The following is a 19,748-nucleotide window of genomic DNA, read 5'->3' on the forward strand; positions in this document are numbered from 1 at the left end:
AAAGAAAAACTCTACTGCATCTGCCTGTGTGGCACTAATGTTATTAGAACAGGATATTTACCCTCAGTAATACACATGCTGCTCAGTCTGAAAGCCGTGGCACTTGTGTGTAGAGTGTCAAACACAAGGCATTCCTGGAATTTAAGACCATGCTGTGTACAAATCTGTTTCAGCATATTGCTGATGTTTCTACTCTTACTTGAAATTAAAATTTTATGGACATTACAACTAGCTACTTGAAGCGTACTTCTATGTGAAATGAAGCCATACTTTAGACGGTTTCTTCTTCTTCTTCTTCTTCCGACCTTCCATGAGGGTCAAGCACAAGATGCAAGTTTCCTGCAGCGTATTGTTTTTTCTTTTGCTTTTGTTTTTTTCCCCTTTTTTTTTTGCAATGTGCAATTGTTAGGAAAAAAAAGTGGCTGGCATTGTTAAAAGGATCTGATAAGCTCAGAGGCATACGATTTAAATGGCTGAATGGACTATTTGTAACCGGTTCTCGACAGTTGTTAACACCTGTGTTCACCCTATTTCATGCCAAAATGGCAGCTGTGAAAAAGTCTATTGTTGTTTCCTTTAGTGAATGTTGAGTGAATGTAGGATAAGAGACAGCAGAGAATCAAAGAGTATACAACAATCACCACCCTCCCTCTGTGATCAAAACTGTAACTTCCTTTTCTTCACATCTATTCTGGGACAAACAGCTGATCTGTCCACTTTCAGAGGCTATAAAAAGTCATACAAACCTCTGTGGCCAAACACAGACCGCAATTATTACTTTTGTGAGTCAATGTGAGCCAAAAAGACACACCAAAAATCCAGATGGCATACTTGAAGAGAAGAAAAACACAAAGTTACTAGCAGATTTTTCTACAGTTTGCACTGCTACAACTACGACTATTTCAATGAGAAATCAAATGTAGGAATAAATCATTGTAATTCTGAGAATCATTCATTCAACCCTTGACCTCACACTAGCACACTGCACTGACTTACATAATCACAGAAGTCTCCTCTGTGGCCTTCTTCTGAATTTGTCTAAAGAAAAAAAAACCCACTGGAGGTTTAGACTTTATTGTAGGGCTAATACAACACTGTGCAGTTTGGCTTGGTTTGATGTTTCGACCGTGACCGAAGTTTAACTTGGTGAGCCACCCCACAGAGTAGAGTTGCAGTTATCACAATAACCTCATTGCACTAGAGTCTGCAGAAGACTAGCAGATAACCTGAAACGATAACAGAATAACTATTCATATTAACTTTAGAATAGCACAAGAAGTGATGAGCTTAATGATGCTTAAAATATATTCATGGCAAAGCATATCTGCTCTCCATTTCATTTCAATAGTACAGCATCACACAGTGTTGAACCACCAGATCAATTTGAGGTTTAGTGCCATGCTCAAGCAGGACGTGACAGTTTGATAGGGACAGCAGATCAGCTTTCTTCCACTTACCAGCTTCATAAAACCAGCTCTCCGTGACTTTTAAATGACTTTGAAATGGAGAGATCACATAAACACTCCTGTAATACTTGTCAAGTGAAAAGTGCTCTTAATACAATACGTCAGAGAGGGAACAGGCCTACATCCTGCTTTCCTATAGAGTTCACAGGGTTAGCACCTGCAAAACACTCTACTGAGCATCCGTAGATCCAACAAAACCCTTCATCCTGTTTGTATTTTCATTCATTTCGACTCAAGCGGCTTTGAAAGCAGCACACTGACCTCTTACCCTCCCTCACTGCAATAAAGAAAAGGCCTCAGGTCACTCAAAGAAATTAACGAGATGGGTCATTATGGGGAATTTACAATTTTCCTGCTTTCCCAGTGTCAAACAAATATATGAGAGGCTTTTAATATGATTTATGTCCCAGTGTGTACATGGGTTAAATGGCAAGCTTGTCCTGTTTGGGATCAATTTCTGGTAGTTTAAGGGATCAGGTAGCGGCTCCTGTCAAAGCCAAATACCTTCCCCAGTTACACTTCGTGCTTATTAGCCTTGCGTTAATGTTTTTCGACTGCTTTTTTTTCACAGAGACTGACACAATTCTACAAAGTACATCATAGTTTGGAACTACTTTGTTAGTTATTTACAAATGTATAAATCAGCTGCAGCTGCAGCTATGTGTAAACAGGACATAGAATATTCTGCAGGCGTTTGTTAAGAAATATAATGCTGCCATGCTTTGCATCATGAGACCTAAAAACTGCCCTCCTGTTGATAAAAGAGTTTACTGTGCGTTACAATACCAACTAATCAATGTAAGGTCAGGAGAGAAACCACTGGAAACCTTGAAGACAAACTGTTTGGTGACTGAAATACTAAATATAACAACAATCAACCTTTCCTCACAGTTTAGCCAAAACAGGTTGTGGGCAACTCAGCCTGGGTTATTCTCATCTGTAACCGGGATGGTGTTATGTTTACAACCTAAATAATTACATACTTTCAAAATGCACACATGTAATGTGCAAATGAAAGTGAATTTAGACAGTTGGGCTCTACTCTTTGTCAATGTCAGCAGCAGTGAAACAGTAACCCTGCTTTAACAAAAATAACACATGATGACAACAGGTCATTAAGTAGTGTCAATGAGCTGACCTGAGTGGGTCCATGTTTTGAGTGTTGTGTGTGTGTGTGTGTGTGTGTGTTTATATGTGTCTGAGTCTCTGGGGGTCCCTGAGTGTACGCCAGGTGTATGCAGCTGTCCATCTGATCAGGAACTTCAAAGGCCGTTAGAGCAGCAGTAAGTGGTAACAGTTAGAGGAGAACTGGCTCCTCAGATGCTGTGCAAGCTAAAGGTGATCTTTAAACTTCCTTATAGGAATGGATTTGCCCTGCAGCCACATACGGAGCAATACATCAGAGCACACTAAAGCTGTCCAATGTGTGTTCATCCCTCTGATATGACATAAAGATGAAATGCCTCACTGCACATCTGCAGACAGGGCTGAGACTGTGTTAAGGCTCTGTGCTGGGCATCACTGTATGTTTCTTATAAAACCAGACTGTGTTGAAAAATGTTGCAAGAAGCTTTGAAACTGTACAAATTGGGAAAATGTGTTTTCTGAAAGCAATTATTTGGTTGCAATAGCAAAATCACTTTTGTTGCAGATGTTTTCCCATTTCAAGCAAACATGACTACAAGAAAACAGATTTTTATTTTGGAGGAAAATGTGGACAAAACCATGTTTTCTCACTGTTCTGATAAGCAAAGACTGAACAAAGCAGAATATTGACTTCCTTCCTTCCGTTTACAACAAACAGCAGTTAAACTACACACCCTGGCAACAAAAAGTATTGATAATACAATATCATTCAACACAGCTTGGCTGCAGATTGTTTCTTTGCTTGAGCTACATTATACAAACAATCATTTGCTGCTACTCAGTGAAGGCACACCAAATGGCCCCGATGACAGCAGCACAAAGTCCTGGGAGCTTTCTCCACAAGTAACAGCCCCCCTCCCACACCCTCTCCATCACTGGTTTGCTATATTGACCCAGGTAATGGTGATAATGGATGTTATTCACATCAATGGGAAGATCAAACAGTAAAAGGAAACCCTTTGCTTCTACAATTTATGCTCCCGAGTGCAAAGCTTCAACCTCTTGTATTGCTCAACAGGGAAACACCTGATCAAAACACTGTTTCCATAAAAAAAAAAAGAAAAAAAAAAAAAAAGTGTATCTTCAATGTTATATTTGTAATTAATTTAGAAAACTTTGTAGACAGCTGTTCATTTGGACATTAAAGGGTCTTTTTCTATTTAAGTATCAAAATAGTCACATTACATCATCTTTGATTCAATGTTTTAATTCAACAAAACATGAAAAGGGTCAGAGGAAAAACATGTATTTCTGATTTTGGGCCCCATGAACTGTCTCTACACCAGGATTTGTTGTCTTTTTTTTTTAGGTCACTAAATCATTTTCAAATATTGTTGTGATGGGCAAACTTTTTCTGACTCTGATTCTAATTCTGAGGGCTACACATATCTGCCGACATCTGATATAATGTTATGAGGTTACTACAGAGTTTCAGTAATGATCTCACTGTAATCTTCTAAAGCCAGTCTATGAAAGTTTTGCTGAATAGCAACAGCTGTTACCACAAGTGATAATAACCGTACAGATTACTGGACAATCTACAATTTCTCTAGATTATCTTAAGACGGTCACTTGATGCTATCATTGGCCAGCCTGACTGAATGGGTCAAACCAGACCCTAAGCTAGAAACAACAGTGCGTACTACTGAGGTGTAAAACCACTGACATGTTTGTGTGATGTGCTAAAACATAGCACAGCAGCACAAGACAAGTAAACACTGCAATGTCAGTTAGACAATAACAGCCACTGGTTGTACCCGTGGTTGGGAATCACCACAGGCCTCATGATATGATATTGGGATTTTAAATATTTTTACAATAATCTGAGTGCTGCAATAAAATATGTTCGATTTATTAACTTTTTTTCAACTGCAAATTATGTCCCCCATTGTCATTATCTGTTCTATCTAATAAGATAAAGTTTTCATTTTTACTGCAGAAAAATCGGATTATCAAGCAGACAGACTGACTGTCGTGTATCAATATTTTTCCCCCATGCCAGTTGCACCTGCCTAAATAATTACTGAGGATCGGTTGAATCACTTGCGTTTTGCTCATTCCAAAGTTGCAGAGGCTCCACTTACATGATACTGTACTGTACTTTAGTGACTTGTGTTACTGTAATGCTGTAACAGAGATCACCTACCACTGCTTCACACCAGCAGCATATTTGCTTTGGTTTGACAGAGTTCTGATGGTTGGTACTGTTTCAAAAAACAAGCTAGCAGTCCTTCTAAAGTAAGAGACAGACATAGATACATCCATTAACCCACAAGCTTTGCGTCAGAATAATATAGTGATAGAAAATTTCCTGTTGTTTCCAGATCTATTGTCCTTTGCCTTTCCATTAATGTTCACTGTACTTAAAGCTTCTATGGCAGAAGACTGATATTCCCTAGCCTTTGTACTGTTTCCTCTCCAGGTTTCACTGGGGATCTGGATTATGTTTCACTAATCCTAACAGCTGTAAATTCACCAAAACAATTTTAGACATCTCTTAAGACTGATGCTGCACTGTCACAGGCCAGATCAAAAACAGTAGTGGACTGCTCCTATTCTGCGTGGTGTCTTGAGGAGCCTGTTGCATGGGAACACATAAACAGAGTGCTTGTGAACAGCTCGAGGCTTTATTTCAGGACTGAGATAAGACACCATGTGCCTGTGATGAACTTTCTCTACACAATGACCTGGTTTTGGGGCACAGTCACCATTTCCATCAGTAGGGATGGGTGATATTGGCCAGAATATCACAGCATATGTCATTTTATGTCACGGTAACATTATACATCATGCTCCAGATTATTTTCTTCTTTCATTTGGAATCTCCTTTAAAGACAAACAACTTCCTCACAGGAGACGACACCCGAGTTAAAAGCAAAAGGACTCAGCTCTTTATTTACAATTTCACTCTCCTCCCGCGTTTTCTTGTCACTCTGGAGCCATATTCACGGTTGCATGGTTCGGTTGCTCCTAGTGATGAAATTCTAAGGAAATTTGACGTTTTCTAAGAATTTCTCCTTAAAGGTAAGAGTAGATCCTAATAAAGACAAAAGTTTCTTAAACAGAAGAAAATGGCAAAAAGACAAAAAAGTTGGAGAAGTATTCTCCAAACACTGAATGACAGCGAGTTCATGAAATGCCACGAGTTAAATCATGCAGGAATAATGTTTGCGATCGATCTCATTAGAGATGGGCTCACACAACAACAACAACTATAATAATAATAATAATAATAATAATAATAATAATAATAATAATAATAATAATAAACTAAACAATTTTACAAAGTGTTTTACAGAACAAAATAAAATGGCATTCATTGACATGGCGTGGTTCCCTGTTTAATATCAAATATATTAAGTAAAAGTAAACATAGACAAATAACTATAACATAAATATAACAACTGGGCATGTGAAAAGGTTACCCTGGAAGTACAACCATGTTTTTAAACTTTTTCTTTACAACTTTTAAAGTCTGGCTTACAATTTATTCAACAGAGATGTTCTTAACAAGTATTCACAATTACACCATTTCTTAACAGAGACTAAATCCGACCAATTTTACTGTCTAATCTATGCCTACTGACACCAAGAATGCAGTTTTTTTCTTTTGTGCCTCAACCAATCACATACTTTAAATGAATGAGTCACAACAAGCAATAGGGTCAAAAAGGTTTCTTCGTTGCTTTAAGAGTTTTCCTAATTCCCTCCTAAACCAGAACTTTAGAGTTTAGAGTTTTCTTAGAATGTTTGTATATATGGGCCCTGTTCTTCTGGGGCAGTTAGCAAACCAGCTGGAGATGCACCAACTGCCACTCTCATGTTGCTAACCAAATCACATTACCTTGCAAAACAGCTGGATTCACAAGATCACACTATAAACATGCAAGATCACACAAGAGTAGCTCCCGTGCTGGAGACGGTACTGCTAAATCTCTCTAATGGATACATTTCTTCTGTTGCACAGTATATATCGGCATATCACCCAACTCTAGTTGAAAAATACTCAATATTTATGCCAAAACTTCATGAATGTATCCTGCAATGGTCTGCCTGCAATGAAAATGACTGAAACTAAGAGCGAGAACTTTGTACAACTTAAGATATATAAAGAAATGTAAAACATAAACATACATCTGAGCGTTGAGAAAACTCATAATTTCAAGGCAACTGCCTTCACTAGATTTTTGAGTTGAATCACATCACATATCAAAATTTCAGTCACAATGCCTGCTCCACAAACAGCTGCTCATAGGCATGTAAATGACACAGTTACAGTCATCGCTGTGGATCTGTGCCGGAAGAGAGGTCTGAATTTAGGAACTTCCATTTCAAACCCGCTCTGCTCTGCTGATCCTCTGCCAGATTACTGAGCCTCAATTTTCTATGCTGCGGTCGAGACACAACAAGGGCATTTATTGTCTGTGACCAGTTCACTTCTTCTGAGGAGGACCAGTTGTTTTGAGCACATGAAACCGAAGTCTCAGCCACAGCAGAGAGTGGTGACCTTTAAACGGTTGAGGTCTAATGTGGCCACTCTCTGGCCCGGCTTGATTAGCAGATGTCACAGGAAGTGAATAGTATCCTTATCGGGGGGTCAGAGCTACAGTCCGCTAGCATGTCTGTCTCTCCTCTGATGTCATCAGGGGCTGGAGACAGAGATCTGGCACAGACACAATCGCATCCATTTGTATTCCATGAGGACATACATGTGCACATATTCAAACAGAGCGTCTTTGCAGATCCAGCAGGCCTGAGGGGGTGTTGACCAACACTATCAAATGCTTGAGATAATATCCATTAAAGATTTTGAGGGGGAGAAAAACTGAAGACAAACACACTGCAACAGCTTTTCTAACAATGAAACAGTAATCTGGTGTGAAGTTAGCCTGAAATCCATTAGAACTGAAACGACTGGTCAATTATTAAATTAAATTATAGTAAACCAATCTTTGGTTTTAGGGCTGTTGGTCAAGCAAAAAATATAGTACTGGGTACCTTTCATTATTTATTGACATTAAAGAGACTAAACTACTCGTGAATTAAAGGACCAGTATTTAAGATTTTGTAGTTTCTTGCTGTGAGCTTGTAGATTGCAAACATGTGTTCTAGGCTACAGTAGAAACATAGCTGTGCAACACGATGGCCTCCGTGGAAGAGGACCCACCCCCCCATTTCATTTTAGGACCAAAAAAAAAGCACAAAGATCCTTATTTTCAGGTGATTATACAATATGAAAACATACTTGAATGAATATTATATTCCATTTATATTATATTTTGTCATATTTAGCCCCAAAAATCTTACACCCTGGAAATTTAAACTATCAAAATAATTGAATAATTTTAGGTCAATCAATTAAAGGATTAATCATTAATCATTTCAGCATTAAAACTAATATACCATTGTGTCTATGGGGTAAGAGGGAAAATAAAAACACACTTAAAAGAACAACTACAAGTACTCCGTTGTTCTCCTCTAAGATATTCTTTATTATAAACACTGGACTAATCAGGCATGGGAGGGGATGATTTATTCAATTGGTCTGTGTGAACTGTCTTGTCTTAATTTGCTTTGAATCAGTCAAAAATAATCACCAGTTATTTGCAGCCCTAAAATTAATTGTCCATTGCACTGTCAGTAAGGCTGGGTATCATATCCCTACCCCTTATTTTTGCCAAATCCAAAAATGTTCTGATTAATGACTCAAAACTATGATATGATCCAGACTATGAGTTTCGTGATCTGTTGCACCCCTAAATACCGGAGTATTGTTCTGGCCATCGTAATGGTCCCTGCCATACCAACTGAAAACTCTCCCCTTGACATGCTGTGTGTACTCACGATCTGTCTCCTCACTGACACTTTTAACAAGCCATGTTCCAATACTTGACAGGGTCGAGGTTATTGGGTCTGTGCCATCTAAGTTTGGAACCCAGCCATAACTGTCTCTATTGCTGAAAGGTGGAAAAGATGCACCTTAACATCTTTATTTCACTGGTTGAAACCAACACAGTGCAAACAGCTCTACAGAGAAGATGTAATGCCACATTTCTGATTGAGATGTATGCACTGTCCTTGTATTGTCAAACAGCTGCACTTAAGTGATAAACCTAATATGGTGAATGGCAGGCTAGATAGATTGGAGGTGAAGGGCACTAGCACAAACATGAAGAAACCCAGAGAAGAAGTACAGGAAATGGCCTTGATAAGAGCAGAGAGGGTTGGAAGAGGTCATGGACAATGGTCAGGCTGAAGTTAAACAGGAGATCAGCACAATGCAGCTGCAAAGGCGGGAAAGGTTCATGTGGTCACAGACAAACAGGGATAAGGAAAGGTAAAGATGTGGGGAGAGGAGGGAAGTTGAGGAAGGGCTGGGGAGGGGGAAGCACACACTGACCTGACTTGTTTAAACAAACAAGTAAAGGCGCACCAACACAAAATGAAAAGTCCGTTAAAATGAAGCTGTAGTGTGGATCACGGAGATAGCGTGCCCTTCTCACCCACATAACGCCACGTATAAATCTACACTCACACATGCTCCTCTTCTAAAAATAAACATCCATCCACACCTCAGCGTGCATCCCACCAGTTGCCATCAAACTTGTTTTATTCACACAGCTGCTTTAGAGAAGTAACAACAAAAAGGTGATAAACTGCACAGGTGAACATTTTTCTTTCCCTTTGGCTTCAATATCTCACTCTAAACCTACACAGAGAGAGCTGTATCTCACTCCGGGAATGTTTCTCTGTGTGAAGCTTTTCACTGAGCAGACAAGAGCTGACAGAAAGCAGACAACCGGACCTCTATGGCTGTCAGTGGCTAAAAATACATGCAGCAAACTATTTAAACTATAACTAACTTCATATGCCATGGAAATAAGCAAAGTATGATGTCTCATTATAGTCATTTCAATTAGATTTTTTTTACAACATAGCAGCAATCAGTTAGCTACTAATCTTTCAATCTTTTACACTTAAGAGTTTACATTCCTCCGTTTTCATGCATCACACACCACCTGCAAACAACACACCCACTGTACAAAGGAAATTCATTCAGCCACAGCCTTTGAGTCATTGTGTGGAGATCACAGCTGCAACAATTTGTCAATTAATTGATTAATTGTTAACTATGAAAATAACTGTCAACCATTTTGATAACTGATTAAGTGCATAATCTGTGAGTTCTGTGAGTAGGGGACTCTCACATTAAAACAATAACAAAATACTTACTTTGATGACATGATGGCAGCGTAGGATTGTGGGAGTTGTTTTCTTCATTGTTTAACAACTGCCATTGCTGGTTACAATCTAGCCGACGTGACTCAAGCATAAATAATGTTTATGGATAAGGTAATTTTAATGTTATATTCACATTATGTTTAGTGATAGTTGGCTGACTTCCTTCCTCACTCTTTGACGCATCCAACATATCCCATACTTTCCCGGAAGTTAACTAGTGGCTAGCGAGGAAACGCACAATTTCCTTGAATAAATGATGGATTTCTCTGGGTTTGACCACTATTGGAAACATTTGGGAAAATGTAAATACAAAACTCAGGGAATATATATTATATTTCAAGTATTTTTAGACATTTTAACATGAAAATTCTTTTAAGTCATGTTTTATTGGGGAAAAAACTCCAACTTCTCTGATTTCAGCCTCTGAAAAGTAAATATTTTCTAGTTTCTTTAGTCCTCTATTACAGAATATCTTTGGATTATGGACAAATCAAGTAGTCTGAGAATATTACCATTGAATTTGGGAAACACCAATCAACATGTTTTCATGATTTTCTGACATATATGGATCAAACAACTAATCGATTAATCAATAATAAAAAAAGAATCCTTACTTGCAGCTCTAGTAGGAACATCATCAACTGATTAATGAAAGTGTCTTCCTTCTAAAAACATACTAAATAAATCATTTAAGCACCTACATGTAGACAAGGTTACAACAGCAGAAGGGCCACAGTGACTGGATGGTTTACTGTCCTGACTGGATGTTTACTGAAAACTAATGAAAACAAGAGAGGACTGTGCAGTTTCACATGCATGCACATAAACACAGGTCGGCATGAACACGCTGCAAGTTTATAGGCAGGCAACAGCTGAACTAAGACCTCTTAAGGTCCGAAAAGTCTCTGGAGTCTGTCCTGAACCAACATAATTGATGAAAAGTTTCATTTCCATTGATGATTCAAGACAAAAACTGTTCCCAAACCACACACAAAGAATGACAAACCTATTTCAAGTTGTTTCTGTGATGTATCTTGACATTAAAATGCGTCTACATCCCACCGACAACTGCCCAAACCCCCGTGTTGCACAGTACCAAACATTTCTCGGTCACTCACCTCCCCAGGTGTGACAGAGGAGCAGAAGTCCGACGAGCAGAGAGGCAGCGTCCCGCACAGCCATGGTTGTTTGGTCGGTAGAGCAGCTGGCCGTGTTGGTGTGTGTGTGTGTGTGGAGGGAGCCTGACAGGGACTGGTCCTCCTCGATAACTGTATGAGACTCACAGACAGAGAGAGAGACAAGCGGCGGTGCAGCGCGGGGAAGCAAACGATGCAGGAGGGGCAGAGACGGGACGTCGCACACTGTAAAAAGTATCCCTCAGTGAAAGTAAGTCAAACTCACAACATACAGTTAATCTGAAATTCAGCATATTTCCTGGACACACCGTTTGCGTTTAATAACTCGGTCTACCCGGTTGTATGAACCACCTAACATTCAAACTTAACTAAGTTTGTCCCCCCAAGCAAAATATTTCCCTAAATTGAGTTTATGTGTGAGAACTGTTCACTTAGGTTACCATGGTTACGCCTATTCACCTCACTTTAATGTTACTGGACAGTGTTAACGGCGGTTGTTAGCTAGTTTAGCTAACACACTTAGTTAGCTTGTGTTAGCTAGCTAACCCAAAAAAGACAACGCAGAGAAAACAAGAAGAAAAAGAAAACTAGAATATGGAAAGCACAAGCTCATAATCCAAAGTAAATGGATTTAGCTACATCTTAATATATATACACGCGCAGAATATGCAAGATTACTGACTACATTAATGTTCCTGCTGTGAAACTAACCATATATTAAGTAATGAGGAAATATGCAAGAAAGGAGGCAGAAGTAGACAAAACATTGTTGAGTTTCAATACAATGAAATACAGTTCACATAAATATATGAGACAGTTATGTTAATGTTTGACTAGCTAGTTACAAAGTTGCTGGTGCAAACAAGTTTCTAATATCGCCCATAGTGTCCAGTGGGTTTTCCCTGTCCTGTAAAATCTTGGTGTCTCCTCTTCAGTCACCATAAATTCAGCTATTTCCTTATGTTCCACCAATGCTTTTAAGACTGTTATGTGTCCCTTAAAAAACTGTGAGAAAAATGCTCGCAGAGGACCTTCTACTAGCACATAAAGTAATACTTAAGTAGCTAAGGGCAACAAATATTAAAGGGCTTTCCCTTAAAGCATCCTATGCAAATCCCTAAGGTGGTTTTATGCAACTCATGTTTTCCTGAGGCATCCTCAGAAGAAAATTTAAGGGAAAGCTTGGCCTAAGTGGTTTAATGCAACCAGGCACATGTCTTTTATGGCATACTTATTTATATAAATAGAATTACCCAAGTCCAATGTGAGAGTTCAAATGAATTATTGAGTGATATTTTTTGCAGTGTGCAAAGAAAGGAGGAACTTGAGTGGGAGCAGCAGGAGGGTGGAGGTCTGGAGCAAAATACAGTGTGAAGTAATAATTTACAGCTTCTGAGTTGTCTCCAAGACTCCACATGATGTGTTTGCCCGCCAACTGTGTAATCACTTATGTTTTCTCAATGGGAAACCATGACTGGTGAAAACTTGTTGCATGACATACTTAAGTGAAGTGTGGGCTGAATTTGGTGTGAAAAGGTGTGGCCCCTCTTTTGCATAACAAGACTCAAACATTTAGCATCCAGGACATATGGTGTGTATCAACTTTGTGTATGAGTGTGTGCTTGGTGACCTCTGTCAAATGATTTATTGTGTTTGCAGCTGTGCGTTGGGGGTCAGTGGATGCAGGCAGGATTAATGTGAGACAAGATATATGGTGGAGCTGAGTCTGAAGGTGAGGAGTAAACTTAACTCCATTGTAGACAAAACCTCCACCTGTTCTATGCGTTGGTTCCCAACCTGAGGATCTCGACCCCATTAGGGGTCACAAGGCCTTCTTGATTTTACGAGGTGTGAGAAAACTTTTTTAAATATACAGTTAGCCTATATCTTAGTATTTTATTAATTTCTGTAAAGAAAATTGAACTTAATTTTCAAGTTTAGAATATTATTTAAAATATAAACTGCTAAGCAGCCTTGTCCTGCAATAGAAAAGTACGAAGGTAAAACAACCTGCGAAGGAGAATAAAATACTGACTTTGTCAACAAAGAAAAATACATAATCCAGACAGAGAATTGCATAAAAAGTTATACAAATATCAAACTCATGTCTGACTCAATAGTCAAAGGAAATAATTAGTTTAATTTAGTTTTGTTTAGCTTGGTTTATTTGCACATTATAATCTGCTCAAAATTAATCCAAATAATTCAATTTACACAAGTTTGTGCAATTAATATGTTCACTTAATGTGATTGGGTAAATTGTACAGTTTACCAGTTATTGTTGTTATGCTTTGAGTCTAAATATCCATAAAATATGTCACTTAGTTGGGGTCATCAGTTTACTCAATGACAGAAAAGGGGTCCCATGAAGAAAAAAGGTTGGGGAACACTTCTGTGGAGCGTCTTTAGCTTTTAAATCATTATTAGTCACAAAGGTGAATCACTTACCACTTTATTTCTAGTAAAGACAATTTTGATTATTTATTTCACATGTGAGAATTGTATATTTTTGTTTCTGTGCTCAGTGTGCTTGCTTGTTTGAATCAGACGATCAGGGTGATGTAGAAGCAGAGTTAGAGTAGAGGTTTTTCTGGCACAGCTTCACCTACTTCAGAGTTTCATGGGGAAGCAAGAAGTGGCTAAAGAAGTCAAAACACCAGCAACACGTTTAGTACAGAACAACTTTATTGTTGGATCAACACGTTTCAGCTTGTGGCTTTCATGTACCAAACATATTTTAGGTTTGTCTGACAGTTGTGGGGCTGTTTTTGAGTTGTTTGGATTTTTTTAAAAAAATAGAAAATCTTAGTATTTTTGTTTTTCTTTTTTAAAATTATACTTTAGTTATTGCTTATTTAGTCATGAATATGTACATTTCACTTAAGAAACTTTTTCAGGGATTTATAGATGGTTTAAGAAGAGCAAATCAGCCCACTCACATTACAACACAGCACACTGGCTGAATTTTGTTCTCCATCAAAGAACTTGTACAAAGATAATCTTAATCTACATTCAGCTCCTCCTGTGAATATGACTCCCTCTCTGTGCAAGATGCCAAGCTTAATATGGACATAACAAGGGAGCTGAATCAGACTGACTCCCCAAACAAACCATGTAAAAACATGGTGGCTGCCAGAGGACATCAGATCATTTACATCATGCTGACCTCCTGCACTTTGGCTGCAGGGCTGTAGACTCTGATAGGTAAAGCAGTTTGAGTTTAACCGTTAGGGTTTGGATAACAGCAGTCGTTGCCAATCTGTAAGAAAGCACCCATGTATTACTGGGATGTGCACATGAAAACAAATTCTCAGAGTACCAGAAGGCTGCAGGAAAATGACACTAAACACTAAGCTGTTGACACTGTTGGTCAGATACCAGGCTGCTGTGGCTTGTCTGATCCAAGTCAACATAATTTAAATATTTAGTCAGTCCAGGGTGGAGAGTAGCACAGTACATAAACACAGGAGCTTTAGCCTCTCAATAAATACATTCGAGTTGATATTAGAAGAGTGAAATTCAACCAAGGATTATGAGGTGTATAGCTTAAATTTAACTTCAAGGTTTTTGAGGCTGATGTACAAAATAATTTTATGATATAATTTTTGAGAGTAAAAAAATCTTTAACATTAACACATAACTCAAACAAAATCTTTTCAACAGGATTTTCTAATCAGGTGCCGACCACAACAACCTGAAAACAAAATGCCACCAGGCACGAGTGTTGGCCGGTGACATTATGTTTTCAGGTAGTCCATGTGTCTGTCCATTCTTCTGAAAGTGATAGCTCAAGAACACCTTGATGGAGTTTCTTCAAATGCAGGGAAATTTCCCCCAGTTTCAGACTCAGGGATGAACTAATTAGATTTTGCTGCCCAAAGGTCAAAGGTCACAGTAACCTCATGTCTGTCCTATCGTCGTGATTGGGACATGCTTATGTGGAATTTCTTGATTGATACAAATGTCCACTTGGACTCAAGGATGAACTGATTAGAGTTTGGAGGTCAAAGGTCACTCTGGCCTCCCAAAACATGTTTTTGGTTGTAGCTCAAGAATTCAGACAACAATTATGAGAAAGATTTTGCACAAATATCTGATGAAATGATCAGGTGATGACATTTTATGTCAAAAAGGTTAAAGGTCAACTTCACTGTGACATCACAATGTTCAGTCCTCTGTCCATCACTGTAAAAATGGTCTCCAAGTGAAGACAGCATGTTTCTCACTGGAAATTATTCACAGGAATCTGATATGTAGTGATAACTAACGTTTTGCCAAACAAAACACTCACATCTTCTATTAAATTCCTTCTAAGTCTCCTCTTTGTATGTGGGTTTGGACAGACAAGCATGTAAACTGTAACTTGATTGGTTGATGGAGGCGGTAGAGGCGGTATCTCTAGTTTATATGGGTGAATGGAAACAAATCCAACGATTATAGAAAATGATTGCGGTCAGCGCAAATAATCATGATGAGGTGATCATATCACAATTGTGACAGGCCTAAAATTCAGGCTGTACTAAATCACTAGACCCAAACAGAAGTAGAGACAATTTCAATAGACACAAAAAACAAAACACATTGCAAAAAAAGTGTCCTTTAGTCTGTTACCAATCTTGACAATTTTAAAATAGCAATGAACTGTGCTGAACAAACATATTTCTTAGAAGGTCGTTCTCTCTGGAGCTGCTGTAGTAAAAATACTCTTCAGCTTAGCTCTGGTGTTTGGCACTGCCATGATCACCTGATCAGAGGACCTGAGGCACCAATGTATGTTACAAACAATATAACACTTCCCCAAACTCTGCACAGACAGTGATAAAACTTCATACTGTCTGTACAGCTACAACCATCATTTAATCTCAGTATTATTTGATCCCGTGTGAACTATCACAGTCTGTCCACTTGGAAGCAGATCAGAGGGTGGTGGGATGTGTCATGTACACTGATCTCTGTAACCTTCACTGCTGGAAAACACTGCGGTGTCTACCATCTGTGCCTGCCAAGTGGACTGCCTCTGAGTGCAGGTCAGAGCCACATAGGAAGGAACGGGCAATGACACCAACCTCACCGCTGCCAGAGTCCACAGTGGAGAGACAAGGTCTGCTTCTGGCAGCGGTGCACAGCTGGACAGTGAAAGTCCTCAAAGGAGAAGACAGTTTTCCAGAAAGATGGAGCAGTTGTGGTTGATTTTGTTTGAGCTTTTTCCACATTATCATAGTTTTAAATACCTGGGAAAGAGGAAGTGGGGACACTGGCCAGCATAGAGTGGTTCATTTACTGTATGTGCTTTATTTAATTCTGGTTGGATCAGAACATTTGGTCATTTTTGAAGAATATTTGTTTTAGGGAATCTCATCCATTTTAAAGCTCTTTTTCAAGCTGTGTTTTTTAGACATGTTTTTTATTTGTTTTCATTTAGTGGCAACCAAATAAAGAGGCCGTGAGAGAGCTTCAGGGAGGTTGTTTTCTCGGTATTTTTCTGCTAGACTCTTGCGTAGTGAATGTGAAAGAAATCCTCTGTGTGAGGTAGAGAGGTAGATTTTAGTCACACACTGACAGCCCATTTTTGAAATAATTAAGAATCACAGTCCTTCTCCTGCCAGAGGCCAGGGAGGAGTATTACACTATGATTTGTCAAGGTAGAGAAGATCGGTCTGCTCAATTTTGTTTGCTAATTGTGATAGAAGTGTAATCTCCACATAACAAGCTTGTTTTCTTGGTATCACAACATAGTGTATGGTCGGGATTATAGCAGTAAAACGTGGTTTATGTGTTGTATTTATACCTGATCCAAAGCTCATGCTGGAAAGTGGGGTGATAGAGAGGTCCAGACATGATGACCTTTAAATATGGAGATAACAGCAGATATTCTGTCTCAGCTGTTCACACAAAACATGGCAGAAGTTTGTTGAATCAGTGGTTTCAGAAAGTTACTGAAATGGCTGGACACAGAACCCCCTAATTAATTGTTGGCAAGAGGGATTTTGAAAAGCTACAGATGTATTCAACCATCCAACAGGTACTTCTTACTGGACCCTACAGTGCACAGCTGCCATTCACTAAACCCCTCCCCTGAACAGCACTGTCCAATCATATCTCAACAACCTTAACTGGGCACAGCAGGCTTATCAAGTTTGGGGTGTGGTAGTTTTTTCAAAAAGATAAGAGCAAAAATGTAAAATAATTTGTATGTTTATTGGCTCAAACATACGCTACAAATGTTAGCATGTTCAGCTAAACTACCAGTAGCACAGCAGAAACACAAACATAGTGATATTTTTTCCAAGGCCAAGGAGTACATCATTAGCCAACGCTACATTATTTTGTAGCTTTTGTCTCAGTCTTTAAGCATTTTATTTTCTATGTAGCCATCACTGCATATACCCTTTTATAGGTCTCGCATTTTAAGGACTAGTCAACCTTAGTGTTTTCAACCAACTCAGGAAGTCAGTATTAATTAGAGAGCTACAGCTGACAAAATCAACAGTCTGATTTATGAAATCTGAAATCCATTGTTTAAAAAATGAATAAGATTTCAAGCAGAAAGATGATTTTAAAAAGACACGTACACCCATACACCCAGTGGGATGGATACTGAATCACAAAGTATGTGAAAGCATTGAGAGAGAGAGAGATGTGCACACCAAAAAAGCTCCTACTTGAAGGACGTTTTTCTTTTTACTGCTGCATGACGTTTCAATCACCAGGCTCTTCCTCAGACTGCTGTGTGACATCAGAGACCCATTGTTTAAAAAACGACTAAAATTTCAAGTCACAAATCTGCCACCGTTGTAAATAGCATGTCCTGTGCGAGAACAGTACACACTTCTTCCAGAAGAAACAACAGAAACTGAGGAGAGAGGGGCTTAACAAACAGTCAGTTGTTTTCCTGCAATAGGACATTTGCAAGTCTATTAGCTGTAAATAAATCTCACAAAAAACATCAAATGTTTTTGGAGTGTTTCCCTTTTCATGAATTTGCTTTGTGGAGAACAGAACAAAACATCACCATCACAAATTAAATTTTTTGGGAATTCAAAATTAAAGAAATCCAAAATCTGGGTTAGAGCACCATAAAGCTCACAAACATGTAATATCTAATTTGCTTAAGTTTACAAAAGTTACAGATTTTGTTATCTTTGAACACAGCCAGGCTACCTGTTCCCGTTTCCAGTTTTTATGCTAAGCTACGCTGCTCCATCCTGTTCTCATGAAACTCTCTGCAAGAAAGCAAATGCACATATTTCCCAAGATGACCTATTCCTTTAACAACCAACTGTTACTTAGAATGGCATCATTGCAAAAAATAGAAACATTAGAAACTCGAGTGCACTTAGAAGAGTGCAGGTCTCCACCAGGCAACTGAAAATAATATTTCGATGTAACCCCTTTGTAATCACCAACACTTTGATTGATGTAGTCATATTTAGCATATTAATTCTTGAATTAAAGCTAAAGACATGTTTGTGAAGTCACAGTGACCTTTTGACCACCAAAATCTAAGCAGTTTATTGAGTCCAACTTGAGTAATTTGTGCAAAGTTTAAATGGGATGGGTCTCTGGCCACAGCTGTCACCGATGTAGAGGCATAAAAAAAATAGTTTTTTTTTATGGTTTTTCAAAAAATTAAGAATCAAACAGGCCCTTCAGCATACAGTCAATATGCACCCTCCCACCCCAGTAATACGTTAATACATTAGCTGGAAATAAACTCCAGGTCCGTTGGTCTGGTTCCCCTCAGCCTTACACCTGACGTAGATAATAATTACATTCATGGTCTCTGTCTGGTTCTTTATTTTTCTGCATCTGTTGTTTCAAGACATTCAAAGCAGGTGAACAGCAGACATAAAACAGAAAGACAGGAAGAAAGTATGCCTGCTTTTATGGTCGCTTTTAGTTGAAACAACAGTTCACCAGATATCAGTGGTGTTCTGTTTTTCCTTCCATCCAGAAGCTATCGGGGGGGATCTGTTAGTGCAGAGGCTGTACACACACTGTTGCTCTGTTTTGATGGAAATGTGAGGCCAATGCTGATAACACATCCTAATGTCACTCTCTCTCCCCCTGCTGTGGCGTTGTCTTAATTGGACTTTGTGTTGAAGGAAAATCAACACAACATCCTCTCTGGAGTTTTGTATTGCTGCCACAGAGAGGTTAACAATTACAATTGTTTGACCCCTCACAATGTGCCTCACACAAGACAAGTTTCATGTTGTTCAATGAAGTTCCTGTCAAATATGCATTAGAATTTCTATCCAGACTGCAGTATGAACAAAATACAATATAACCTGCAGAAAATAATCAATGCATAATGGATTTTTGTTTAAAAAAGGGAAAGTAAAAAGATCATATATGAATGCATGTAAGGGTGTAAACCACTGTGTTGATGCCTCATTTCCTTTGTGGTATAGTACAGCTCTTATAGATTGTAACGATAGCACAGTGCTAGCTGTTCTCAAAACAAGTACATTGTTCAAACACTCAAGGTCAGTAAATTATGGCTGCCATGTGACTTGGGTGTGGCACAAAGTTTATGGGTCTATACTTTAACATTAAAAATTTGGGGGAAACCATTTTTTCTAAAGACCTATTGAAATTCCATGTGGACAAATTACAAGAATGTCCCCTTTTCACCCTTTATTTAATATGATACATCCTGGACAGGGCTTTTGGGAATATCAGGGGGTCAATAGATTTGGGAATGAGACTGAAAAAGGAAAACAGAGGCAGGAAAAGTACCGTCCCCTCCCCCACA

The 19,748-nt window shown here is 38.7% G+C and overlaps 1 protein-coding gene across 1 annotated transcript in view; it reads right to left on the bottom strand.

Moving 5' to 3' along the window:
- mcamb (melanoma cell adhesion molecule b) overlaps positions 1-11,152 on the bottom strand; it is a 51,669-nt gene extending 40,517 nt beyond the window's left edge. The window contains exon 1 of the mRNA XM_084716971.1: positions 10,973-11,152. Coding sequence (XP_084573097.1) covers positions 10,973-11,036 — 64 coding nt within the window. The 5' untranslated portion in view covers positions 11,037-11,152. The remainder of the gene's footprint in view (positions 1-10,972) is intronic.
- Between the last annotated feature and the right edge of the window lie 8,596 nt (positions 11,153-19,748).

Source organism: Lutjanus erythropterus, chromosome 4 (assembly GCF_056507025.1).
Source record: "Lutjanus erythropterus isolate fLutEry1 chromosome 4, fLutEry1.hap2, whole genome shotgun sequence".
Taxonomy (NCBI): domain Eukaryota; kingdom Metazoa; phylum Chordata; class Actinopteri; order Lutjaniformes; family Lutjanidae; genus Lutjanus; species Lutjanus erythropterus.